Consider the following 27,331-nt stretch of genomic DNA (forward strand, 5'->3'; position numbering starts at 1 on the left):
TTCCAGGGACAGTCCCCGATTTACAGAAGCCCTCGCAGTTTCTGATTTGATCCCGAAATGTCCCCCTTTTCCTTAGGCTGCCCCTATTTTTATAGAAGAAATGTTGGAGGGTATGGAGTTATCCGACCCACAAGCTAGCTGAAGCCAGCCCTGTATAGGGAAGTGTGTTTTTTTTTAAAAAAATGTTTAATATTTTAATATGTTTTTATATATGTTGGACGCCGCCCAGAGTGGCATATATATATAATTTATAATTTTATAAATAATAAAATTATTATGCTAAAATGGGATGTCCCTATTTTCATCCGAGAAATGTGGGAGGTTATGAGATAACTCGCTTCTGCCCCCCAACATAAAGCCTGCCCCCACCCCATAAAATAAACCCTGGCCATGCCCATGCCCTGCCACAGTGGGAGAAGAAGAGCCGCTCTGCACGGGCTCAGAGGCACCCTCGCCACCGTGGGGGGGGGGGCAAGCAGAACACAGGAACCCTCCGCAGAGGCGTCGAGGGGAGGCACCGGGGTCTTTTAAAAGTCTGCGACCCCCGGTGACCTCCGCGGGGGTTTCATCCGAGGAAGCTGCACGCGGCGGCTGCCGCTGTCCGCGCAGCGCTGCCCCCTGCCGGCGCCGTCGGTTCCCGGGCCCCGTTTCCTTCCTTTCCCTTCTCCTTCCCCCTTTGGCTTCGGCGACGTCGATCCGAAGTGAGGCGAGCTGGTTTCCCCTTGCGGAGGCCGGCCGCGTCCCCGGGCTCTCCGGCCCCGCTGAGCCCCCGCTTGAGGGCGTGTCCTCCCGGCGCCCCCCAACCTTTCGCTGCTGGCCGGGGGCGGCGAGAGGAGGAGACCGGCGTCGCGGGAGGAAGTGGAAGCGGCGGCGGCGGTGGCGAATAGCGGGCAGGCGGAGAAGGCTTTGCAAGCAGCGAGCAGAGCAGCCGCGCACGAAGGAGGCTCCGGAGACTCGCCAGATTCGCCCGGGGGTCTTTCCCGTCCGGCTTCGGGTTCCCGCCGCCTCGGGCCATCGCGGCTCCTGGGAGGCGGGAGGCGGCGGCAAGCAAGCAAGCAAGCAAGCAAGCAGCAGCTAGCCTCCGCCTCCGCCTCGGCGCCTGCTCCATTATAAAACGGACAGGGGAGGAAAGAGAAGCCGGAGAGCCTCTTCCCGTCGCCTCGGAGCCTTCCGGGATTCGCCTCGCCGCCGAGGGGCCTGCAGAAAAGGGTTGCACCCAACTTGCTGCTGCTGCTGGTGCTGGATCTGAGCCCTGCAAGAAGCCCTTTGGCGGGGCGAAGTTTCCGGATGGCTGCTGAGAGATTTCCCTCCCTGGCCATCCCCGCCTCCCTCTCCAGGAGTCCTGCTGCTTAAAAGGAGCGAAATCCCAAATAGATGTGAAGCAGGAAGCTTAGAGACCTGCCCTCCGCTCCCCCCCCCTCCAGAGTGCCAGGCACCCGAGAAAGACTGAATGGGCGTCCTGTAGAGACAGACACGCGCGTGCATATATAGAGATATATGCAGATTTCCAAGTGAGTGCCTGCATCTTTTTTTCTTTTTGCATACGGGGTTCCTTTCCCGACGCGCACGCACCCTTCTGCTCGTTTTCTTCTTTTTTTCAAAAGAATAACTTGCTCCGGGGTGCAAGTGGAAGGGAAGATGCAGACGTTTCTGAAAGGGAAAAGGGTTGGCTATTGGCTGAGCGAGAAGAAAATCAAGAAGCTGAATTTCCAGGCATTTGCAGAGCTTTGCAGGTAAGGAGCGAGGATCGGCGGTTTATTATGCTATGCGTGTGTTTGTGACAAAGAACCTTCCTTTCCCTTTTCTCTGGGACTCTTCTTTAACTTGGCACTTGAGCATCCCTCCCTTCTCCCGAGGATGTTGATGTGACGGGCCTCTTGCTCCTTAATCATCCTCTGGTTAGCAAATTGAAGGAGCAGTTGCACAGTGCAGCTTGGCTTAGAACCTCGGTAATTGCCAGTTGGGAAATCCAGTCTTACAAATCATAACAACACCCTGATCAAGGTGAAGAAAAGGAAAAGGAAAAGTGCCCAAAGCCACAATGATGTGAAAAGCTTATAATTTGCTTGGCTTCCTCCACCCCCACCACCCCTCTCCTGATTCACCAAAAACAGATGGGGTATAATGTGCGGCTTTGGGGATTATGTAGACATGTGCAAGGTTTCTGAATAACATATTGAGGAAAGTTTCAGCCACGCTTGTTGTTGTTTGTGAATTTCCTGCGGCGTAAAGGCTCTCGTAGGTAAACTGGTCCACCAAGGCAGTTTCCTAAACACTGGAATAGGCAAAAATGACAGAATGTTGGTATGCTCTCTAATAGAGCGAGCCACATACATCTGAATAACTAACACACTGCCTCACTCAATTTCGCCTTCCTGGACCAAGCATCTTTTTGCAGCGACAGCCTCATCTCCCTTGGAAAGTGCAGCCGTGGAAAGGGTTCTCTCTCAAGCCAAGATGGGCCTAAATGTTGCAACAGTATTTTTGCAGAAACCTAAAGAATGTGAAATGCACTTAAGGGTCTCTCTTTGCTTTGCTTCTTTGGGAGTTCGATTAAACCTACATTTGCATGCTCCTGTTCAAAGACGTCTAGGACTTATTAATGGGGAAAGCAAGACAGGCTCTTGCTTTGGCTTGAGAACCAAAATGGTAACATAATGGTTCATGCTACTAAGAACTGAATAAATGAATGAGCCGATTGTCTTGGTATATAACGCAAGGTTGAGTTATATAGTGGTCTCGCTGAAGACAGTGGGGGGTTTCATACGGCTATTTGGGAGACTTCTTGAATGGTTAAACACTATTTTATTTATTTTTTTGCCAGTTGTTAGAAGTTGTTTTTCAAAGGTGGCTGTTTTCCATGACTTCTGCTATTCAGCCACTGTTCTGTGCTGCTTATTACCCTTGTCTTGACCTGAATTCCCCAAATCAAATATTCCAGATAATATTTTAAGTTAAAAGCAAGCGAGAACAATCAAGTCTTTATTCTTAAACACCCAGACAACATTCTGACCGTGTTGCTAATCCAAGGGTACTTTCTTTGCTCCTTTAACAAAAAAAGGGGAGAGATTTCATCTGTTTGACTATACTGTCTAAGCAGTATCTCCAAGTCTTTTTGTCTCAAAATGCAATGCATGAACTTCCTCAGTGCTTTTTTCAAGGCCATGGCGAAATGCTGGGGGTAGTGGGAGTTGTTCCCCCTCCTGCTGTATCGCAAGTTTATGGAGGGGAAGATATTCAAGTAGATGTGAACATCTGGGAACCTGAGCAGATCCTAGCTGTGTGAGCAGAGTGCCTTCAGTATGTTGAAGGAATTTTATGTCCTCCCAAGTCGAAGGAAAGCCTTTTGGGTTACTTACGCAACTCGACATGTCCTAGAACATAGAAATACTTGCCTTATGCTGAATGAGACCATTGGTCCATCTAGTGTGGTACTGTCTATGCTAGCCTGCACCAACCCAGTGTTCTGCATGTTTTGGATTGCAACCCTTGTCAGCCCCAACCAGAATGGGCAGCGTCAAGCATGTTTGGGAGTTGTAGTTTAAGACAGCTGGAGGACACCAGATTGGGAAGGCTGTGTACTCTCCAGGATTTCAGACAGAGCCCTTTCCTTTCTTTTTATTTGTTTTAAGTGTAAACATTTAATGATGTGGACTTGAAAACACTGGAAGCTGCCTTATATCGAGGCAGACTCTTGGTCCACCTAGCATCTGGTTCTTTCATCTCTTTCAGGCTGGTGCTTGTAATAGTGCTTAGCCTTTTTAGCAAGTGCAGCACAAGACAAGTTTGAATAGTACGGTATATGCAGTACAGTATATATCCAGCCCCATTGGCCTGTAGCGATGGCGAGCAGACTGGGGAAAAGTCGTCCCTTTCCAGATATAGATATAGCAAGGCCCGTGGGTCCGATTACTTTGCAAGGAGTGCTGCAAACTCCCATTATGTGTTTAGCCCCCGTAACATGGGAAAGCAATTGAACCCCAGACAGTTGCATCTAATAAACAGTAGCAAGGGGCAGGCATGACAACGAGGCAGTGGTAGAGTGGAATTTTAGAATTAGTACCCAAAGTAACAGGAATCTCACACTTAATAAGATAGACAGGGTGCATATTTTGGTACTGAGAAAATAACTTACTAGTTCAGACATTGCTGGAGCACCCCTGCACCCCTGGCTGCTAGTTAATGGTAGATTTGATGCAAAGTTGCGTTGTGGCTGCCCGAATTCTTCCACAATTCCCACCTGTTTTTTTAGCTGGGGGAGATAGCAAACCCCATTTAGCCCCAGCCCCTTGCTGAATATATTATGAGTTGAGTTTGACCATTTATTAGAATTTGTCCAGTATGTTTCTTTGTCCTGTATCAAAGCATCTCATCAAGGTGTAGGTAGGGTTTTCTCCAGTCTCTGAGCAGTTCTCATGTAACTTACATTGAGAGTGATTGCACGAGCCCCTTATTTTGCTCAGCTGAGATGTCACAGTCCCTAATTTCCAAACTATGGTTTGGTCATCAGGGAGCAGCACACTGTGGGTTCTTTTGCACCTTCTTTCCCTCTTATGAATGACCCCCACCCCTTCCATCGTTTACTGTAACGATAGCTTAAAGGTAAAGGGACCCCTGACCATTAGGTCCAGTCGTGACCGACTCTGGGGTTGCGCGCTCATCTCGCATTATTGGCCGAGGGAGCCGACGTATAGCTTCCAGGTCATGTGGCCAGCATGACAAAGCCGCTTCTGGCAAACCAGAGCAGCACATGGAAACGCCGTTTACCTTCCAGCTGTAGCGGTTCCTATTTATCTACTTGCATTTTGACGTGCTTTCGAACTGCTAGGTTGGCAGGAGCTGGGACCAAGCAACGGGAGCTCACCCCGTCACAGGGATTCGAACCGCCGACCTTCTGATCAGCAAGCCCTAGGCTCAGTGGTTTAACCACAGCGCCACCTGGGTCCCCATATATATATATATATATATATATATATATATATATATATATATGTTACATATATATATGTTACATATATATTATGGTTAAATATGGCTTGATTTAACCAGGATTGCCCCAAACCATGGTTTGGAGATCCACGTCAAAACCTTGGTTCCAAATCATGGTTTGAAAGCCCAGTCTAATGCCAATCAACACAATTCTTTTAGGGTCATGAGTACAGTATGTTACTAGCTATAATGGCTGGGTTCTGTCTCCACCTTCAGAGGCAGCCATGTTTCTTAATACAAGTTGACCAGTGCCACCCAACATCTGCATCTTCAGCATGACTCCTGATTCCATTGCATCTTACTTCCCCAAAGCTGACTAGTGCTCTTTCTTATGGTCTCTTATTCCCTATTACTTCTGTCACCACCAGCTCCTCTTCCCAGGCTGCTTTTGGGTTCCAGATTGCTATGGAGGAGAAGCAGGGCAGGTTGTGAAGGAACGATCGATCTGCATCTGCAGAGCATTTTCAGGCTTGATGTCACAAGTGATTTTGAGCCTTGCTCGTTTCTGTAAACACGTGCAATAGAAAATCTAAGAAAGGTACTGTATGTTAGTATTGGATATATACCTCCTGACCTGGTTGGAGGCCCAGCCTGAAATTCCTACTGAAGTCACGAAATTCTCAGGAATAAGCAGGCCGCTTTGTCAGTCTCGTTATCTCTTAAGTAGGGAAGATCGGAGATATGAACTGTAAAGTCAAGTTCTTCATACCAGGAAGTGTTATGTAAGTAAAACATTACTGACAACTCTGGTGTTTCCCCCTCAAGCACCTGAAAATTTAGGGACAAAGAGAGAGCTCCTCATGGAAATACGATAGCAGCCTCACTAGCTTAGTTACCCGAAAAGTTACCCGAGAAGGCTCTTTAAAAAATAATAATGGAGGCAATTTTGATACACAGTTGGGGAAACTTTTCAATGAGGTCGTATGACCTCTTTGATTAATACTCTACTCTTTCCAAATCTTTGCAGAAGTATAACATGCACATGTCTACGCTGAATTTTTATTTATTACAAATGTGTTTTGGTAGATAATCTCTGCAAAACTGCAGCATAGCCAACTGTTGCATTCCCAAGTGCAAGCTTGCAGGGGCTTTGACATGCACAAATCAGGACTTGTCGCCATGGCAATCAATCTGGATGAACTGGCTGAGAGGAGAAATCAATGGGATTTGGGGAGCAGCCAGTCATATGGAACATGATATTGTGTGTTGGCCCTCTTCTCGCAGAGAAGGGGGAACAGACAGTAGGAATATTTTGTTGCAGCCTGTCGATTGCAGCTTCCGGTTCTGATTTGATAGAATCGTAGAGTTGGAAGTTGGAAGGGATCCTGGGGGTCATCTAGTCCAACCCCCTTGCAATGCAGGAATCCTGCCCATAGCTGTCTCTGGTTAACAGCCAGATGCACTGATCGACTGCTCCATGAGGATGATGGCTGTACCTTTGGAGTGACAATTGTAGCTGTGATAGACACCTTGAGGCACATATCGGTAGGGATCTCAGAGTGTGTGATTGGTTGCTCATTTCCATGCTGCTGGAATTGGAGGGCGAATGGGAGAAGGGTGGAATTTTGCCACTCTGTTCACCCCCTCCAGTGGAAGTAGGAGGGATGGCTAAAAAGTTCTCAGCTCATCACCATTCCTTATTAGAGTGAGAACTTTTTTCTTTCTTTCCGGAGATTCAGTTTTCTTTTGTCAATTGTGCATAAGGAACCAAAGTTGGACTTCTGTTTATTTTTCCAAAGCATCTATATCCCGCTCTTCAGCTGGAAAAGTTCCCACCATGGCTTTTTAATAGGCTACCCTCTATTTTTATTTATTTGTTTGCCAATTGTTTTTAGAGAATTGATCTGATTCAGTGTTGGTCATTTGTTCTGTATATTATTGATTACCCAATAGAGATTCATCGGGCACCATTTGTTTTAACTTTTAAACCTTTGCTGAAAACCTTTCTATGCTGCCAGGTTTACGCAGACAATTAAGAGAGCATCTACTGTAAAAAAAAATTGGCTGATGATTTTTTAATATGTTGTATGTGGCTTTTATTGTATATTTGCATGGTTATGAACGTGTTATGATTTTTTTAAAAAATGATGTTGCGGTATATAAGTCTTCTTTATAAATAAGTACTGCAAGTTTAAGATTTTAAAGTTCTACGAGTTCACTGTATACCTCCTTGACGTTGCATTTTATAAATAGCTTTATAAATAAATAAAAATAATTAGTAATAAAACATTTATTGGAATCTTGTATATGATAGAAACTGGATTAGAAATTATTGCACATTGTGTGCAGAACACTAGGGACAAGATGCCAAGCATTAGAAATTAGACCAATTACAATCTGCAGCATTAATCAGCTTTTTTATAGCTATGAAGTATATTGCATATCCTCCCAGGAATTCTCATTAACTTTCCCCCTCCACCCTGAACTTGCAGAGACTAGATAGTTGTGTTTTTTCTCTGTCAGGTGCTTCCCACGTGCCAGTTAAGAGTTTATTTTTGATTCCAAAGTAAAAATTAAGCCCATTTAAGAACAGTTTAAGAACAGCAGCTCTTGTTCCCTAGGATGCTTTTTAATACTCGAGTATGAGCTGTAGATTGGATAAATGTATTTGCCTTAACTAGGTTTTTAAGAACTGTGAGGTTTCTTGTGCTAGCTGTTAATTAGATTTTTGCAAGTTTTATATTAAAAGGTAGGGATGAAATGGTACTACTAAATGTTTTGCTATGCTGGTGCGCTAAGATTTGTTGATAATGCCGGCATCATAACGCTAAGAGTTTAATTCTTGGTGTTAGTGCCTTCTGAGCTCAAATTATCCGGAAGGGAGAGCCAGTAGGTAGAGAATTGGAAATGGATTTTGGAGAGTTGGGTTCCAGGCCGAGTGGTTAGCATGGATTTGTCATACTTTGCTCACATTTTACAGGGCAACCATGTGACGACACCATCATCCTGTCATTATTCTCATCTCATCTGTGGTTCGTTGATTTTCCCCACACTGCTGAAAGTTATGACTTTTTTTCAGACGAAGGGAAGAGCATTACAAATATACAGTATCTCATTTTATCATACATCGCCATGTGAGGGCTGTGCAGCCTATCAATATTTTGGGGGGGGGGTATCCAATGAAGTAGTTCCACTATCTGAACAACTTTTGGCTGTGCGAGCGGAACTTTCCCTTCCTCTCTTCTCCCCGCACCCCCCATCTATTCTGGGTCCTCCCCGAAACAGATTTGGGGAGTGAACAGATTTGGGGAGGGCATGAGGAGAGGGAGAAGTTCTGTTGTGCGAGCAGAAACTCTTGTGCTAGCAGAAGCTCTTTGTTAAACACTGCCCCTTTCAAATTATATGTTATTTTTTAAATAATAATAATAATAATAATAATAATAATAATAATAAATTATTTATACCCCGCCCTCCCCAGTCAAAACTAGGCTCAGGGCAGCTGACACCAGTCAAAAATATCCTTTCTAATCGCCAGCCCTTAAACATATTACTGAAGTCTTTCATCTGCTGTATACAGAACAGCTCTATGCTCATGCAACAATTACATTTGCCACTGGTATGCTAGTGTTATAGCAGTGTTTCCAGAAGCAAACAAGGAGAATATAAATAACAGACACTTAAATATGCAAATCTCTCTGAAACTTCATTTCCTAGAGTTTAGTGCAGCTTGCCCTGAAGTTTGCTTTAAGAGTTCAGTGAAAACCTTCCTTTATTGGCTTCATGTAATCTGTTGATAGTATACAATTTTGAAATCGTTAGCTTTTCACCTCAGCCTTACCGGTGTGACTTCAGATGTGAGCTATGCTGAAATCGGTTTCTATCTCTTAGCCCAGTGATCTTCAACTCTGGGTGCCCAGATGTTTTTGGACTGCAACTCCCATCATTCCTTGCCAGCTTGGCCAATGGCCAGGGATGATGGGAGTTGTAGTCTAACAAACATCTGGAGACTTGAAGGTTGAAGAATGCTGCCTTAGCCTAATCTACTTCACAGGGTTGTTGTGCGGATAAAGTATCGTGCCACCTTTAGTTCCTTGTGTATAATTTTTAAATTTTATTTTTTTTAAAGGCACTGTGGTGGCTGTTCCTTAACACCCTCACCTACCCAAAATGGTTGGGACTTGTGCATTGTCTGCTACGGAATTAATGTTGGGTGGTGTGTTGGCACCATGTGGTTAGTTAAGGATTAGTTATGCTGAGTCTAAGGGGGGGACGATCCCAGAATACCTGTGGAGGCAATACCCTGTCCCAAACATTTCAAAGACGTAACTTTTGATTTATTTATTTTTTTAAAAAAAGGTGGGGTAAGGGGGATCATTTTGAGAAAGAGCACTGCAATATACTACACTTAGCATGGATTAATTTCCCTCTGTATCCCTCCCTTCTTTTGAATTGTGACAAAGCAAGATCTCTGCAGCAGAGATGACGACTCTTTGAAACCTATTACGTTACAGTCTAATTTGGGAGCTGAAGTACAATAGGTTTAACACGGGGGCAGCTCTTTCCTCACCTCTCTAAGGAAAGCTTTCAAATAGGCAGGCCAAAGCCTTTCAACGTCTGCTGGGGTTGGTGCACTTTTGGTGGGGAAGCATTTGGAAAAGCCATCTGTTTGCAAGCGGAGCGAAAGAAGAGCCGGCAGGATCAGACCAAAGAACCACCTAGTCCCGCGTCCTTCTCTCACACTGGCCAACCAGGTGTGCCCTTGGAAAACCTGTTCACAAGAGTGCTCTCCCCTCCTGCAGTTTCCAGCAGCTGATATTCAGAAGCTTTGCTGCCTCCATATCTGAACTGAATGTGAAGCCAGTGCACTGCTGGGCACGTTCCATTTCTCTTCTTCCTCTGCTCTCTTGCCTACGTTAGCCAGATCACCGCAGGTGGATGTGGGTGAAAGTTACAGACTGATGTCATGCATGTGCCGAGAGTGAGAGGGAAACTGCAAGGGGAAAAAACTTGAGTCTCTGTTCCTCCTTCCTCTTGAAACTAGCCATTGTGTGCTTAGTCGGAATGGAACATTTTCTCTGTAGTCATTATGAGAGCATAGGGTCAGCTGGCCAGATTTGAGACACAGGCCCTCAGTTGCTGACTGCTCCATTAGCATATACATCTGCCATAGCTCGGTGGTAGGGCACATGCTTTGCACAGGAAACCTAGGAACTGGTCTTATACCAAATCAGACCATTGATCCATCTAACTCGGTATTGTCAACACCAACTTGCATAATTTCTTCAAGATGTAAGGGACTGAACCCAGATTAATTTGCATGCAGAGCTATACACTCTGCTGCTGAACGATAATAAACCCTTTTCTTCAAGTGCAAGATTCTAGGTTCAGTTCCCTGACATCTTAAATAGGACTGAGAAAGGACCCCCCCCCCGACTCAAATCCTGATCCTGTACTAAGGAAACTAGATGGACCAATGGTCTGATGCCTGAATAAGGTAGCTTCCGGGGTACCTTTCTATATTGTTAAACATTCTGTCGTTGCTTCATATAAGACCACATTGTATAAATGAACTAGCTTAACTTGGCCACAGAACAGGTTTGTCCGTAAAGGCAAAGAAATAGGTTGGAATATTTTAGATTTGCCCTTTTCTCTCCATAAAAGTCTGCAAATAGCTTTTATATGCCATGAGTATATAATGTTCCTTAGCCCTTTTGTTTCTCTTTTGGAGGAAGGAGCATATTGCGTTACAGCCTGCAACAAGCAGACAGTGAGCTGTTGGCATTATGCAATGCCAAGAACTAAGTGTGTGCTGTTGAATATGAAATTCTAAAAATTCTGTGACAAAGGATAAGTGAGAGAGCTAACAGTGTCTGCATTACGCTAGCTTCTTGCATCCAGTGGGAATACACACCATGGATAGTAAACTTGCATTCCAAATGCTGAATTTAATTGCTTTCTCGTAGTGTGTCATGGCCTGTGCCTTTGTGGAGAATCCCAGTTACCTTATGGAGCAGCCCATTTACATATTTACTTATTGCATTTTTACCCCACCTTTTCTCCAGGGAGCTCCAGGTGATGTGTGTGGTTCTCCTCCTCCTTGTTTAACTCCCACAACAACCCTTTAAGGTAGCTTAGGCTGAGAGCCAGTGACTGGCCCAAGGTCACCCAGTGAGTATCATGTCCAAGTGGGGATTTGAATCCTGGTGTCTCAGGTTCTTGTCTGATACAGGAATCTACAAATGCTGTCCCATATTCTTTTGACCTGTTGTCCTACCTCACTGAAATCTAGATCTTAACATCAATGTGGTTGGTGTAAGGTTGGCGTGTTTGTTGTTGAAATCCAGGCCACCTGCCAGTTTAGCCTCATCTGCAGGAAATGACTCACAATAAAGAGTTCTTGCCTTCCTCCTAAAATTCAGGTTTGTCTAGTATGTAGGGGAAAGTGGTTCCATAGCTTTGGGGAAAAGGTAAGAGAAGTATAGCATTCTGTACAGTATGTACACTATGGTGCATTTTGCATGTAGCATTAACTCAGACTATGGCTTGGCCCAAGTGAATAAGTGTTGGTGTATACAAAGCGAAAATTGCAGCTATTTCATTCTCCTCTTGGTCCTGCTGTTTCCATTCTCCTTGGAGCTAAGTGTTGCATGTGAGCCTGGGCTTATAGTTTGTTTCACTTGAAACAAACCATTAGCAATAAGTCAAAAACAAACCTTGGCTATACTCATGGCGAGTTTGGAGCAAGGCGTATCATGGGTCTTGGTTTGCACATATTGCTAAGCGAAACCATGACTTAGCTCTGGGTAATGTAGCAGAACTGGGGGAGGAATGTAGCAGCTGTGGTTTTTGCTCTGTGTACCCACTGGTTTACTCATTCACATAAGTTTGGCTTAGTGGTATGTGCAAACCAGGACAATGTTTATGTCCTTGTAAGTTCCCTCCTTCTCTTTCCTGCATGGTTTCCTCAATTCCTCACCACTGTTTCATGAGTATTGCCCCTGCATCAAAGTTAATGCCAACCATGGTCAGCTTTAACCAGAGTTTGAAATCCTGGGGTGAATCTGGCTTGCAGATCGGGTTTTCTACTTCTTCAGGTAACAGTTGTTAGGTTTTACTTGGCATGAATGGTTAGCAGATGTCTATAAGAAATAGGAAAGGTGATTTATTTATTTTTGCAGATACTATCTCTAATGCATGCTTAAGGGATTGCGTGAAATACAGGTGAAACTCTGAAAATTAGAATATTGTCGAAAAGTGATTTATTTCAGTAATGCAAATTAAACGGTGAAACCAACATATGAGATAGATGCATGACATGCAAAGCAAGATATGTCAAGCCTTTATTTGTTGTAATTGTAATTATTTGTCGTTAGGCGAGTCAATTATAAATGGAATGTAATTAATGTAATGTAATAGCGATGTTTATTTTGTATTATTGTAACTGTTTGTTTTATTACTGTGGAATTTCCAAAAGAAAGCATTTGTAAAAATTAAAAGAAAAAGAAAAAATAATAATAAGTTGCATTGCTGAAATAAATGCACTTTTCAACAATATTCTAATTTTCCGAGTTTCACCTGTACAGAAAGTCTCCATGAGGCTTTTGTTTCTTTGGAATCTGGCATTGTAGAAAAAGTCCCATGGAGATCAGAAGCAACCACCCTCTGGGACTTGTCTATTGAGAATGAGCAAAATCACTCTAGTGATCCTGCAATCATTTAGCTCTTCCTGCAGCCATAACACAAACATTCAGATCATTACTCAAACTGAAGGTTTGCAGAGTACCTGAACACTTAAGGTTTTGAAATATAGTGTTTTGTACTTCATTCATATAGTGTGCGGAAAAAAATAGATGGTAACTGGTCCTTCCGTGTTAGGATAAAGTAACTGCAGGAATCCTCTTAAAATATCTTAGTAGCTGCTACTTATTTGTTTAAAGATGCTAATCTTTTCCATGTATGTGGGTAAAAAAAATTACATTGCACAACCGGATAAGGCAGTGCAACTTTGGTTTCCTTAGAGTTCAGTATAGTTCATCAGGGTTAATGAAGTTCTTGTACTTGAATGGCATGTAATAAAGGACTATATTTTATCTAATCGTGACATTATCACCATGCTGGGGATTAAAGACATGGTAAGGGCCCTGATGAACCAGACAGGAGTCCAGCAGTTTGTTCTCACAGCGGCCAACCAGGGGAAGCTATTGGAAGCTTGCAAGCAAGATGGTAAGCCATCTTGTCGTCTGGAGCCTCAAAGGTTGTTGTTTAAATCCACCGACAAAAAGGAACAATTCAGATTTGGTGGTGATTCCATCAGTGAAAAAGGAACCCTCCGGACTAGGAACATAGGAAGAGCTCTGTTGGATCTTGTCCAATATCCTGATATTTTCATTGGGCAACCAGATGTCTCTAGGAAGCCTGCAACCAGGACTTGAGTAAATCAGTCACATGGGGCTGTATCTAGTGGATCCTCTGAAATGAAAAGACACGACTGGTTTAGGCCCGTCAATTTCAGTGGGTCTACTTTGAGTTGGCATTTAGTTTTCTGGACTTTTTCTTAATGTAGGCAATGTAAGGGTGGGTTTGGAGTAGACAGGAATTGCCTTGTGTACCACAAGCTAATTCTGACTGCCTAGAAACTCCAAAATTGCCATGGTAGTAAAGAGAAGTAACAACTCTGGAAGTTCCTGCTGGGTCTTTGTTTTCAGTCAAAGGCTCATGGCTCCTGGTCAGGTGAGAGCTCTGAACTGAACCTTTTGGTGAAAACGGAGGGAGGGAGCACATTGGCTGCTGTACAAGTTACTCATTTTCCCTGACTGCCAGTCCATCAGCCACTTCTGCCCCCTAGTGGTGAGGAGGAATAGTAGCAGCCATTGCAGCTGCTCATCCCCCCTCTGCTTTTGGGTTATTGTTCTCCTAAAAGGGCTTGCATCTTCCACCTGTGGATTTCAAAGGGGTTGAGTGTGCCTAATATTGCTTAGGATCAGACTTTAAACATGTTGAAGCTTATCAAACAAGTTCCATCGGCAAGAATTGTGTTTTAGAAAAAGCCTTTGTTGAGTTAGTGATTCTGTCTCAAACCATATGTGCGTCTATCAACCTGCTCTAATTTAAAGATATATATAAGAGAGTCTTTGTTTCAGTTTATTGGGTTAGCTTTAGGCGTAGGCCTGGTTTGCATGTAACACTAACCCATGGTTCATAATTATGGAGCAAACTTGTATCAAAACACAAATAGATAGTTATATGCATTTAATTAGTGGTATTAGATCAATAATAAACAAGATAGTTGTATGCATTTAATAAATCGGTGTTAAGTAATACTTTTGCTATTAGGCAAACAAGTGCAGTTCTAATTTCTCTGTACCAGGAGTAGTGAACATGGCACCCCTCCAGAAGTTGTTGGACTCCAAATTCCATCGCCCAACACTATCTTGAGGGTACAACATTGCCAACATCTGCTCTTCACAATCCTTTGAGCATTAACACAACAAGGAGTTGTGGGATAGAAGGCTCTAGTGGAATTGTACCAATTATTTTCATTGCTTTTTTACTTACTCTGAAGTGCTTGTTTCCTTATTAGCCTGTCCCCTTGTATGTACACATTTGCACAATGGACATTGTTTAGTGGGAGAGAGTTGGCACAGGAACCTTTTCCTGTAATGTATTTTTCTTTTCTGCCAACATAACTCCACATTTGCTTGGCCAGCTCCCACCATGATGTCTGTTGCTGACATGATAATGAAACATATTCTTCATTTTCATCACCCCTGGTTGGTATATTTGGCAGGATTCTATTTTACAGTACATGGTTCCAAGTTGAAATCCTTTCTGTGTGCACCTCTGGCATCTACAGGAGAGTGGTAAAGTAACATTTAAACAGGAAAATGTGCAGGGCGAGGAGTCAGGAATGTAAAGTTCAGATCTAGGCTGTTGGTTTATTTACATCTCTTTTCCAAGGATGCTCCTTAACTTTCATGTCTGCCATCTCTAATGTGAAATAGGTGATGCAGCAGCAATAAAAACTATTGCTATTCTAGGCTGCATCAATGGTCAGTGTCAGGATCAAGGGGGTAATCGTACTACAATGGTACCTCAGGTTAAGTACTTAATTGGTTCTGGAAGTCCGTACTGAACCTGAAGCGTACTTAACCTGAAGCGAACTTTCCCATTGAAAGTAATGGAAAGTGGATTAATCCGTTCCAGACGGGTCCGCGGAGTACTTAAATTGAAAGTACTCAACCTGAAGCATACTTAACCCGAGGTATGACTGTACTCTATTCTGCCTTGGTCAGACCACACCTGCAATACTGTGTCCAATTCTGGGCACCACAATTTAAGAAGGATGTTGACAAGCTGGAACATGTGCAGAGGAGGGCGACCAAGATGATCAAGGGTCTGGAAACCAAGCCTTATGAGGAGTGCTTGAAGGAGCTGGGTATGTTCAGCCTGGAAAAGAGGAGACTGAGAGGAGAGATGATAGCTATCTTCAAATATCTGAAGGGCTGTCACATGGAAGATGGAGCAAGCTTGTTTTCTCCTGCAAGCTTGTTTTCTCCTGCTCTGGAGGGTTGGACTCGAACCAGTGACTTCAAGTTACAAGAAAGGAGATTTCGACTGAACATCAGGAAGGAGCTTCCTGACAGTAATAGCCCAACAGCAAATAGTCAAAGGTCAGTTTGCTGCAGCCATGCAAGCAGAGACCTGTTGGGAGCTATCCAGTTATTTGTCTGATGTTCCCTTCTAGCTTTTGATCAAAACCGAAGCCTGGTTTTCTTCCCAGAGTCAATAGACAGTTCCCTCCATAAGTATGTAAGCCCTTAAAACAAAATGCTTAAAACTCTCTTCTCTCTTCCCTTTTCTCTCCTCCATACTCACTCCCTGCCTGTTGCAATTACCGTAAATGAAAAGTACTTTAAATAAAGTATATGTTGGAGAATGTATTTATGGAGGTTCTCTTTATTTAATCGAAGTTACATTCTAGTTTTTGTTTGGCGCATTGAATACCGGGCAAAATCACTTCAAATGTTTGCTTTGCAAAAACAAACAGCTTTTGCACTCACTGCATTCTGTGATTTAATGCAAATACTCGCTTTCAGTTTATAGGCCCCTAATCTGTTCCTAAGAATCCAACCAGTGCGTTCATAGAACCCATGAGAATAATTAAATTGCAGTCAGGGGTGGAGGGATGCTTTGTCCCCCCAGCCCCCACTGAAACCAAAGAATGGTATTATAATGTGTTGCACTGGGAGATATTTTCAGCTAACTGCATGTTGTTCATTCCTGAAGAATCTGAAGCAATGTCCGTGTGTGGGTGTCTCTAGAGTCAGGGTGACAGCAATATCCTGCAGGAGATAATTATTTGAGTATTTATGATGCAACAGTGGCGATGGTGCTTTTGGGTTCGCCTGAGCTGCATCTTTCCCATTGCTCCCCCCCTTTGAACTGAGCAAACTTATTGAGTTCAGTTGATTAAATCTGGTAACTGTGTTATAAACTTTTAAAAAAAACCAAATTTATTGCTTCTAACCTGTGTTAGAAAAGTTCCAGAAAGGCATCTGGAAACTCGAATTGGCATTTTAAAAATTTGCGGTTTAGGTGTTTCATTTTAAGTTTCCCCATTTTCCTCACTAGGCAGTTTAAAAAAATGTTTGCCCTATGATGAATTTATAACTAGATGATCAAACTGACTTAAGTAACGCAAATTACTTGGAGTGTCACCCATTTCATTTGAACAGAAGAGATGGTACAGGTGAAACTCGGAAAATAAGAATATCGTCGAAAAGTGCATTTATTTCAGTAATGCAACTTATTATTTTTTATTTTTCTTTCAATTTTTACAAATGCTTTCTTTTGGAAATTCCGCAGTAATAAAACAAATAGTTAAAATAATTCAAAAATAAACATTGCTATTACATTTCATTAATTACATTCCATTTATAATTGACTCGCCTAACGACAAATAATTACAATTACAACAAATAAAGGTTTGACATCTCTTGCTTTGCATGTGATGCATCTATCTCATATATTGGTTTATCTTTTAAGTTGCGTTACTGAAATAAATGCACTTTTTGACAATATTCTAATTTTCCGAGTTTCACCTGTAATTTAATATGCACAAAAATCGAACCTGTTTTTTATACTACTGTACTACTGTTGCTGCTGCTGTGTTGTCTTCTGTCCATCTCCCTAGCAGACAATTGTTCAGTGTCTTGGAGAAGCTAAAAGATTTCTTCCTGACCCATCGCCCAGAAATTGTGTTTGATGTTTGAAGTAATTCTTCCCATGATGGAAACATTTTTTAATAATAATAATAATAATAGTCATTCAAGTTACTAGATAGGGTAGAAAGAATACAGATCTTGATTAAGGAAGCCATTTTAGATCATAAAATGTACATATGCTAGCCCTCTGCAAAATACCTGGTAGCCCATACATACTGGATGTGTGTTAGTCACATTGGTTCTGAAGATGGAACAAGAGAGCCAAGGCTTTATGTTGCAATTACTGGTAGGTAGAGGAAGCAGTGGTGGCATTCGGCTTAAGTACTAGGGCATAGAGTCCCCCCCCCCACCCCTAGTCTTTCCATGCCATCTTCCCCTCTTCGAGCTCAGAGCGACATTTTATTCCCACCAGAACCCTGTGAGCTTCACCCAGTTTCCGTCCCAGCTGGTGAGGGCTTATGGGCATCCAAGTTCAAAATGAGGACATTGTCCTCATTCACACATGACAGTTAACCAAAGTTAATGGTATACTATATCTTGATCGCATCCTTTTGGCCTGTTTCACTTCTTTCCACCAGCACACGGAGGAAGCAAACAACAATTCCTGGCATAGATATGTGTCCCTTATGCCTAAGGCACTGCTTGAAACCTTATATTCCAGCTCGATCACTGATATTATCTGCAGGAGCATTGCGACAATTTCATGAGTTGATGTTCCTCGTTTGACAACAACAAGAAACTGAGTCTTTAGTGTCATCAGCCCAGTACTGTGGAATACTCCACTAACAGAGATTCGGCAGGCATCTTCTATTTCAACTTTTAAATGCCTGCTGAAAACTTTCCTGGTCCAACAGGCTTGTGCAGGCAATTAAGAATACATCTTTCCATGATAGTTACCGTACCTGGTTTCCGATTTTAACTTTTCCCCCCTATGCTTTTTATTGCACAGTCGTAGCTTGGATCCTGAACATTTTGGCTCCTGAACGCCACAAACCTGGAAGAGAGTGTTCCGGTTTGCGAAGGTTCTTTGGAACCCAAATGTCTGGTGCAGCTTCCGATTGGCTGCAGGAGCTTCCTGCAGCCAATCGGAAGCCGCGCCTTGGTTTCCAAACATTTTGGAAGTTGAACAGACTTCCGGAACGGATTCTGTTCGATTTCTGAGGTACGACTGGATTGTTTTTATATACAAATTTTGTAAACCCGTTTGATTTTAAAAAGTGGTACAGTGGTACCTTGGGTTACAATTGCTTCATGTTACAGACTCCGCTAACCCAGTAGTAGTACCTCAGGTTAACAACTTACCTCAGGATGAGAACAGAAATTGTGCGGAGGTGGCATGGCGGCAGTGGGAGGCCTCATTAGCTAAAGTGGTACCTCAGGTTAAGAACAGTTTCAGGTTAAGAACGGACCTCTGGAACGGATTAAGTTCTTAACCAGAGGTACCACTGTATATAAGTGCTTAAAATAAAACAAATGAATAAAATATCTAATTACCATTTGCTAGGGAACAGGAATAGAAGAGGGCTACTGTCTTGTTTTGTGGGCTTACCATATTCATTTAGTGGGCCACTGTGTGCACTTAAACGGATCCCTGCTGGATCAGGCCCAAGAGGTCCCTCTGGTTCAACTTCCTGCTCTTACCGTGGGAATAAAATGTGGGACAAGTTGGGTCCTTTCTCTTGTCCAAGGAAGATCTGAAGATGTTCTTAGGTTCTCAGCATTTTGTGCTCCTCCTCTCCTAACCTTAATTTCCACCAAAGACTTGAAACCAGCTTCAATCCTAGTCAAAAGCAAAAACCTGTTGATAAAAGCTGTTGGGGTGAATTCACACTTGAGAGGGGAAGGACCATATGATTCAAGGCTGACATTCTACTTTTCTAAACTTGTGTTTCTGAGACAGAGCTTCTTTTTTTCACTGCAATCTTCCAGGAGGTTCCTGTTAGTCATAGGGTAACTATGACTAAGTTTTTCATTTACTGGCCATATCAATAATTTTTTCGTATAGTTGCCACAGCACTGTAAATCGCCGCCAGTCTTCCCTTTATCTATAAGCAAAGCGTCACTATACCGGAATGTCTCTGGCTAATTGTTCTGATAAGGTTCAAGAATGAGACTTTTGAACGACAGTGTCTTAAATGAAAGGAAGTTTAGTCAATCCCTCTGACATTCAGGTGAAATGAAAATGGATAAGATAAGGGTTTGTGCTACAATAACTTCCAGCAGTTCTGCCATTAGGAAGGCGCGATGGTTTTGTGCCAGCTAAGATTCTTCAGATGGAGTGAGTTTAGGACTGTTGACCACTAGTACCACTAGTGTTGACCACTAGCATCTTTCGGGTGCTTTTGAATCTGCCATTTTCATGGGCCCCAGTGCCAATAGGCTAGATTATCGAGGCCTCCAACTGCACCTTTTGACGGCTAATCATTCATTTCATTCATATTTGCTCTTGCACAGGGGAGCTACCTTCTGTTCACCTTGGTATAAATGGGTTACGCTCTTAAACATGTCCGCAGTTGCACACGTCTTACGCTCCAGATGGTGTGTGAAGGTGATTTTGACCATGACTGTTAGACTCTTGCTGAAGACTTAGTCACCACAAGTTAACGACCTTCTGGGGTCATAAAACAACAATGAACTTTGCATCTTCACTAATAGCTGAGGGCCTAAGAGGCTTTTAGCTACTAAAAAGAAATGTGAGTAGTAACAACAGTTTTTCCAGATACTGTCTCTCTCTCTTTCTCGTTTCTTCAGTGCTTATAAAAGTGACCTGAAGCCATTTTTGGTGGCATGGACCTGCAATATTTCCCCCCTTGACTTTATCTTGCTAGCTGTAAATGCAGAAGTCGGAAATTGCTGTGTGGTAGTGGAAGAAAATAGTGTTGAGTTTCAAGATAGTGGCTGTGGCGAGATTTAAAGATAGCCCAAGTGAATGCATACATAATTCCCTATCAGATTCTTAACCCTCTCAAACTTAAGATATTTATAATACTTGATTGGGGTTGTTAACAGATCCATTAAGGAATCCAGGGACAGGATGGTCTTGGATAAATAAGGTGTTTTAGAGACCTCTAGTCCTCCATCTGCCTCATTCAAAACCTCAACTGGCTCACTAATTCTCATTAATGTTTTTGTTTCAAACAACGTTTGTGCCAAAAGGGACAGTTTGTCTACACACAGAGATATCTCTCGATCAACCGTGGAACAGGTCCTGACAGAATTCTACAAGAATTGTTCTGGCCCAGTGCTGAATTATTTGCTGCAAGGCACTCTTTCAGAAGCATAAACAAAATTATTCTGAATAATTCAGTAACAAGAAGAAGTTCATAGAATTACATAAGACTCTGGGAGTTTCCCCCCCTCCCAAAGCATTGAAAGATTCTGTAACTTGCAATTTACACGTTGAAACTTTGCAACCATCAAGGTATGTTCAAATATGGCTTTCCAAAACCCAACCCTGCTCTTCTCGATCAGCTTTTCATACATGCCACATCTCATGTGCTTTTGTCAAGTTTGGAAAGAGGAGCTATCCTTGAACTGGACAGCTCACAGCTGTGAGCTTATGACTAATTCTGTTAAATTCATAGAATTACTTAAGAGTCTGTGGGAGATTTCTTTTACCAGAAGCATCGAGGGATTCTTCAGCTTGCAATTGGCATGTTGAAACTTCGCAGCCATCAAGATACCGAGACACGTTCAAATATGGCCTTCTACAATCTCCTCCACCCTGTTCCTCAGCCCCCAGATCATCAGTTTCAGACATATGTCACATTTCTGGCCAGCTCACAACTATGGTCTTGTGACTAATTTGGCCACAATTTGCTATAAGTGTATCCTTTTCCCATAAGCCAAAGGCTGCATTTTGACATAACGAGAATGAGTGCTGGGCTCGTGCGCTCCCCGTCCTCCTTCTCTGGTATGGCTATGAGGAGAATGGAAATTGCTGCTTCTGTTTTGTCTAAAACGCAGCTTGTCGTTCTCATCCTGAATTGCAGTTAATTTTAACTATGGTTAGTCATGGGTGTAGCCAGGATTTTTGTTGGGGGGGCAGAACCTCAGTTTGCTATGTATTTTTATTGATTTTTTAATTTTTTGGGGGGGGCAGCTATCCCCCCCTGCCCCCACGGCTATGCCCATTTGGTTTGTTGAAACAAACCAGCTTCATAAACTCTGATTTGAAGTTGACTTGCTTCAACAAACCATAAGGTTAACCCTGTTTCGTTTGGGTTTGGATGACACAGCTAGAATCGGAAGGCCTGGGGAGGGGAATTTGGGGGGGGGGGAGAGAGAGCAGAAGTCCTCTCACACAGGTAGACATCTTTGTGCTGATGGTATGGTGGCTTAATGCTACGGAAGGCATAATAGTTTTCAGAATAATAATAATAATAATAATAATAATAATAATAATACATAACATTTTTCTTTACTCTAATGTTAGTGACTTCTTCTGTTTTTTTATTGATCCTTACAGATTGGCAAAACCAGAAGCTACAGGTCCCTTTGTGTTCAGTAGCTTGTATCTCTATTTGTAACAACAAAATTAAAATATTATTATTATTATTATTATTATTATTATTGAGAATACACCGCCCTACACACACAAGTCTCAGGGCAATTCACAGGACGAAATCAGAGTGTAAAACCACAAAGTACAAAACAAAAACAACAACCACCCAACCCCCCCCCCCCCGCACATTTTAAAAGTGCTTAGGATGTCAATCAAATCAACCAAAGGCTTGGTTAAAGAGGAACGTTTTTGTGGCGCCTAAAGGTGTATAACGAAGGCGCCATGGAACTTTTAATTTGTACCATGCATGATTATTTCACTAATATTTATGTTCCTAAAAGTAACAAAGTGACTTGATCCGTAAATGGTGCAATTCTTTCGTTTTGTTTTTTGTTTTCTTTGAAGTATGGCACATTTTTCAATTTTTCCTCAAAAAAAATTCTGTTTTTTTCCAAACCTCTCAAGGGAAAAACCCCATCTTTTCCCATAGCTTCAGAATTTCTGGAAATTTTACATCTTTAGACACAGCAAGCTGTGACTGACCTAAAATGAAAGCAAAGGTTTCTAAACTCCGTGTGGCCGTGTCAGATAAGGCTGCAGGGGGGCATAAGCCTGAGGCTTGTTATTGTAACGCTAACCTTAATCCTCTTTTGAAATTTCTGCTGTTCCCTTTTTTTAAAAAAAAACATCCCAGAACAAATGGAAGTTTAACACACATGTTTTTGTCTTGAACATCGGATAAAGTATTATTTAATATAGCAAAACCTCTCTGGGTCGGACTGTTCCAACAAGTATCTCAGTTAATTATTTTCTGAAGAAAGGAAGTATCTAAAATGCCACCCGCCCATTTTGGGATAGCACCACATCGCTTACCCCTGTCCTAGGGTCTAAACACCATTAAATGCTCTGTATTTTTTATTTGGCTTTGATTTGGCAGCTTGGTGTATGCCGGCACCAAATGCTCACCAAAATGACATTTGGATTGCAGGAAGTTCTGAATCCACGTTTCTGATACTTTCCTGGGAGCAGTGAAGATGTTTTACGACTTGTATAGTGGAATGCCGCATGCAGTTGAAGGCCCTCGTTTTGGACAATCTGCCCTTCTTTGGCTGTCTTTATAGGGCACCGTGATTCATATTAAATTGGTCTGCCAATACCTCTCCTTGTAATAATGGAAAATTTCAACGGAGGACACTGTGTCTTCACTGCAGCTGTGTCCGTGGTGGCCCTTCCAAGCTCTTTCAGATCTAACATTTGGAATGAGAGAGTCGTTTGACCTGTTGGAGCACGAACATTTGGTGTTTGTAGTACACAGTGAATCATCCACCTTTTTGTTTTCCCTTAGGACTCAATTGGAAGGTTAGCCACAGACTGATTAGAGAACCAGTATATAGCTTTCTTTTTTTAAAAGACACCTAGGATTGCGGTTAGTCTGGAATGTATTACTGATGTCTCTGCCCTCCCTGCTTTTCATCTCTGCTTCGATGTTTCATACCTGTTTTCTGTGATGATTTTGCTTTATGCTTGTTTTTGCATTATAAACACACACACACACACACACACACACACACGGCTTCAACTTCCACCCCTCAGCCTCATATACGGAACTGTATATCAGGCATCCCCAAACTTTGGCCCTCCAGATGTTTTGGACTACAATTCCCATCATCCCTGACCACTGGTCCTGTTAGCTAGGGCTGATGGGAGTTGTAGGCCAAAACATCTGGAGGGCCGCAGTTTGGGGATGCCTGCTGTATATGAAACAGAAGTTCATCTTGATGCAAATGGGCTAGATGACCCTCAGGATCCCTTCCAACTCTACAATTCTGTGAAATCCCATAAGTTTTTGTGCTGACGAATGACAGAGATTATGAGCCACTGAAGACAAAGTTCTGTTTAATCAAACATGATCAAGTTAATACCTTGTTCTTGTTCAATTTAACATGTATTGTTGTTAGAATTAGATTTTGGTTCAGCAGCTTTAGGGTGTGTTTTGACTTCTTTTAGCTTTGGATAGCACAATTCACTTTCATTTTTGTTTTAGGTGAGTGCTCAGAGTCTTAAAGGCGCTTGTGGTTTGCAAACATGTCATTTTCCGTTTTGTTCCTTAAAATGGTCTGGACCCCGTACTTTGCTGTGCTAATGGCAGATCAGCATTTCTTTGGGCTTCCCCTTTCAAACACATGTGTACTATATAGTAGCAGACTTCATGGAAATTTAGCTTATTATACTGATGTGGGATACATTTGTTAGTGTGCTAGATTAAGACCTGGGAGACCAGGGTTCAAACCCCTACGCAGCCATGAGATTCACTGAGTGACCTTGGACCTGTCACACTCTCTCAGCCTAACCTACCTCAAAGGGATGTTGTGGGGATTAAGTGGGGAGGAGCAGAGCTATGCATGCCACCTTGAGCTTCTTGGAGGGAAAGTGGGATATAAATGCAAAAATAAAATATGAAATAAATATGGGATGTGTCTTCTTCATTGGAGGTTTTTAAGCAGAGGTTGGATGGCCTGTCATGGATGCTTTAGTTGAGATTCCTGCATTGCTGAGGGTTGGACTATATCAGGCATAGGCAAACTCGGCCCTCCAGATGTTTTGGGACTACAACTCCCATCATCCGTGACCACTGGTCCTGTTAGCAAGTGATGATGGGAGTTGTAGCCCCAAAACATCTGGAGGGCTGAGTTTGCCTATGCCTGGACTATATCGTTCCTTCCAGTTCTACAGTACTTCCAGTTTCTTCCAGTTCTACAGTTCTATGATTCTATAATGCATGGAATGGGGGGGGGGGAGTGCGAATTGTGACCAAATCACCTAACTTTGGAATGAATCTTAACTGAATGAAGAAATTGCCTTAGGTGGTTTAGCTGCTTCAGCCTATGGAGGCTAATCCTATATCAAAGGATCAGCAGGGTCGATTTTTGAATTAAAATTTGCGCATTCTGAGTATGAAGCAAAAACATGAAGGAAAAGACTTAATGCTGGATTGAGAAGGTGTAGACCCCCCCTTGGCCACACCCATTTTGGTAGTTTGGGCAATCCCCAATTGATGCCCTTCCAAAAAGAGCTCAGCTTCTTTAGCACCCACTGCGTAGCTCCTCACACAAGACTAGCTCCTTAGTCTTGCCCAAATTGATGAAGATTGAGTTTGTCTCTTTTATTCAGTAACAAGGGAGAGATCTTTCTTAGCAGTGGCACCCCAAATATGGAATGCCCTCCCTAAACCTTCTAATGTGATGCCTACCAAAACATGTCTGTTGACATGAGACTCTTGATCTCAGGGTCATGTGTTCGAGACCCACGTTGGGCAAAATATTCCTGTATTGCAGGGGCTTGGACTAGATGACTCTTGTGGTCCCTTCCAACTCTATAATCCTATGATTCTTTAGCCTAGTGATCCCCCTGCAGTAGGAGAAAGAAGAAAAAAGCTGGCAGATGGCGAGAGGCACAACTTGGAGCCTTCAATCTGCTCTTATATAAGCACCTATATTCCACTAAATAATCACAGGCTGTTGGACAGAACATTTTATGGGTGGGGGGACAGGAACAGGGTCAGACCTTTAAGAAAATACACACATGGATAAGCCCTAAGGCACAGTAGGATTTTCTACATACTGTGTTTACTATATTTGGTTCAGTTCAGGCAGTTGTACCTACAGTCCTCTGGGATGGAAGGTCAGGTTAGGTGGAAGAAAAAAAAACCATTGCATGGATGTCAAGAACCAGCCCTTAACACTGTTTATTCTTTGAGTAAGATTTGCAGTACATAGATGCTTGGGGAATTGCTATTCTTATTTGAAACTTTCTTGCAGACAAATTCATTTTGTTAAGACTTCTTGCAAGGTAAGTGTGTCTGGGTTGAGTCTCTAGAGACCCACACAGGCACACATCAGCAGTACCGGAAAGTGTCAAAAGGTATATAAAGAAGCTTGTTTAATTTCCCACCAAGGAAATTCATTCAGTTGCATGGTGCAAATCTGACCTGGGATCTTCCTTTTGACTGCAATCTGCAACATGGGACCTAGTTTTAATTTAATTCTCTCTCTCTCTCTCTCTCTCTCTCTCTCTCTCTCTCTCTGTGTGTGTGTGTGTGTGTGTGTGTGTGTGTGTGTGAGAGAGAGAGAGAGAGAGAGAGAGAGAGAGACAGGCAGACTGTTTAAAGTTGTTTGTTCTCCCTAGGAAACCCCTTCCATTTCTCTGTGTTTGGAATGGAGGGAATAGAGAAAGCCAACAACATAAATCTTAGAGTCTGCGCCAAACTACAATTCCCAAGTCTTCGAAGAGAAGTCGTAAAACTAGTGTAGAACCGGGATAAACCTGCTACCCCCAGTTTGTCTTCCCTTTTCTGTTTTTCAACATCTTCTTTTGAAAATTCAAATGTTTTGAGTCTTGGCTGCGACGTACTACACTGGTACCTCGTATTACGTACTTAATCCGTTCTGGAGGTCTGTTCGTAACAGGAAACGGCTCGTAACATGAGGCGCACTTTCTCTAATGGCGCCTCCCACTGTCACCGCTCGCATCCCTGGGCAAAGGTCACAACAAGGGGCATCTACTTCGGGGTTAGCGGAGCGCGTAACCCACAGCATTTGTAAGGGGGACGGTATGTAACACGAGGTACCTCTGTATAAGGTAAAGGTACCCCGGCCATTAGGTCCAGTCGTGACCGACTCTGGGGTTGCGGCGCTCATCTCGCGTTATTGGCCGAGGGAGCCGGTGTACAGCTTCCAGGTCATGTGGCCAGCATGACAAAGCCGCTTCTGGCGAACCAGAGCAGGAACTGACAAAACCATTTGAAAACGAATGGTAAATTTTCTGTTGTTGTTCTCCACCTAAACAGAATCTTGTTGGGAAAGTTGCATTGTGTAGCTAAAATGAGCTTCATTTAATGTAGCCGTCGCATAGGCATCCGACTGGCAATTTTGGGGACAAAATGCTAGATTTAGATGGGCCTTTGGTCTGATCTGCTACTATTCTCCTCATGCTCTTGTGTGCGTAGCAGTTAGTGGGCGTGTTTGGAGACCGCTGTGATGCCACTTAGAAGTCATTTCCTGTGTTTAGATTTAAAAGCAGTTTGCTGCGTTGGTGGGATAAAATGTTAAAACCTGTAAAAGCAACTCCCCCAAATGCTTGACAGAGGTTCGAAGAAATGTTTTCAGCTTATGCCCTGGTTCTCCTGTCCTTATCCTTCCTTTTTTCTTTTTTAAAAATAGTTAATATTAGCATATGCAAATTTATTTATTTAGAAAATTAATATACAGTACTGCTGAGCATTTTTGGCAAAAATGGCTATAAAATCAAAATGCAATAAAATACAAATAAAGATCAGAATGCAATAAATATGCTTAAAACCTATCAATTAAAACTATTCCCTTGGGTAAAAGAAGATTTTAGGAAATATTAGAGGCATCCAACAACTTCATTTACCTACATAGCAATCCTTCTGTTGCTTGATTTAGGATTAAGTGACCCTACATGTAGTTCACCTGTAATTTTCATGAAAAGCCTATTGGAATGAGATGAGCCAGAATCTATTTTTCTGAATCTAAATCAGTAATGCTGATTTAAAATTGGTGGGTCCACCTGCCCACCCCAGCAGACACAAGCAACTTCTACTGTAGAAGAGTTGGTTTCTTTTATACCGTGTATTTTGGGATAGCTCCTTACA

The 27,331-nt window shown here is 42.7% G+C and overlaps 1 protein-coding gene across 3 annotated transcripts in view; it reads left to right on the forward strand.

The window, feature by feature from the left end:
• Positions 1-664: 664 nt before the first annotated feature.
• The window catches only part of ITPK1 (inositol-tetrakisphosphate 1-kinase), a 132,554-nt gene continuing 105,887 nt past the window's right edge, over positions 665-27,331 (forward strand). Inside the window, exons 1-2 of one of the 3 annotated variants that reach the window (XM_060272245.1) lie at positions 665-1,511; positions 1,605-1,733. In XM_060272245.1, the coding sequence (XP_060128228.1) occupies positions 1,498-1,511; positions 1,605-1,733 (143 nt within the window). In that variant the 5' untranslated portion in view covers positions 665-1,497. The remainder of the gene's footprint in view (positions 1,512-1,604; positions 1,734-27,331) is intronic. The other 2 variants (XR_009557237.1, XM_035107068.2) reach the window with 2 other exon arrangements.

Source organism: Zootoca vivipara, chromosome 1 (genome assembly GCF_963506605.1).
Source record: "Zootoca vivipara chromosome 1, rZooViv1.1, whole genome shotgun sequence".
NCBI classification, from domain to species: domain Eukaryota; kingdom Metazoa; phylum Chordata; class Lepidosauria; order Squamata; family Lacertidae; genus Zootoca; species Zootoca vivipara.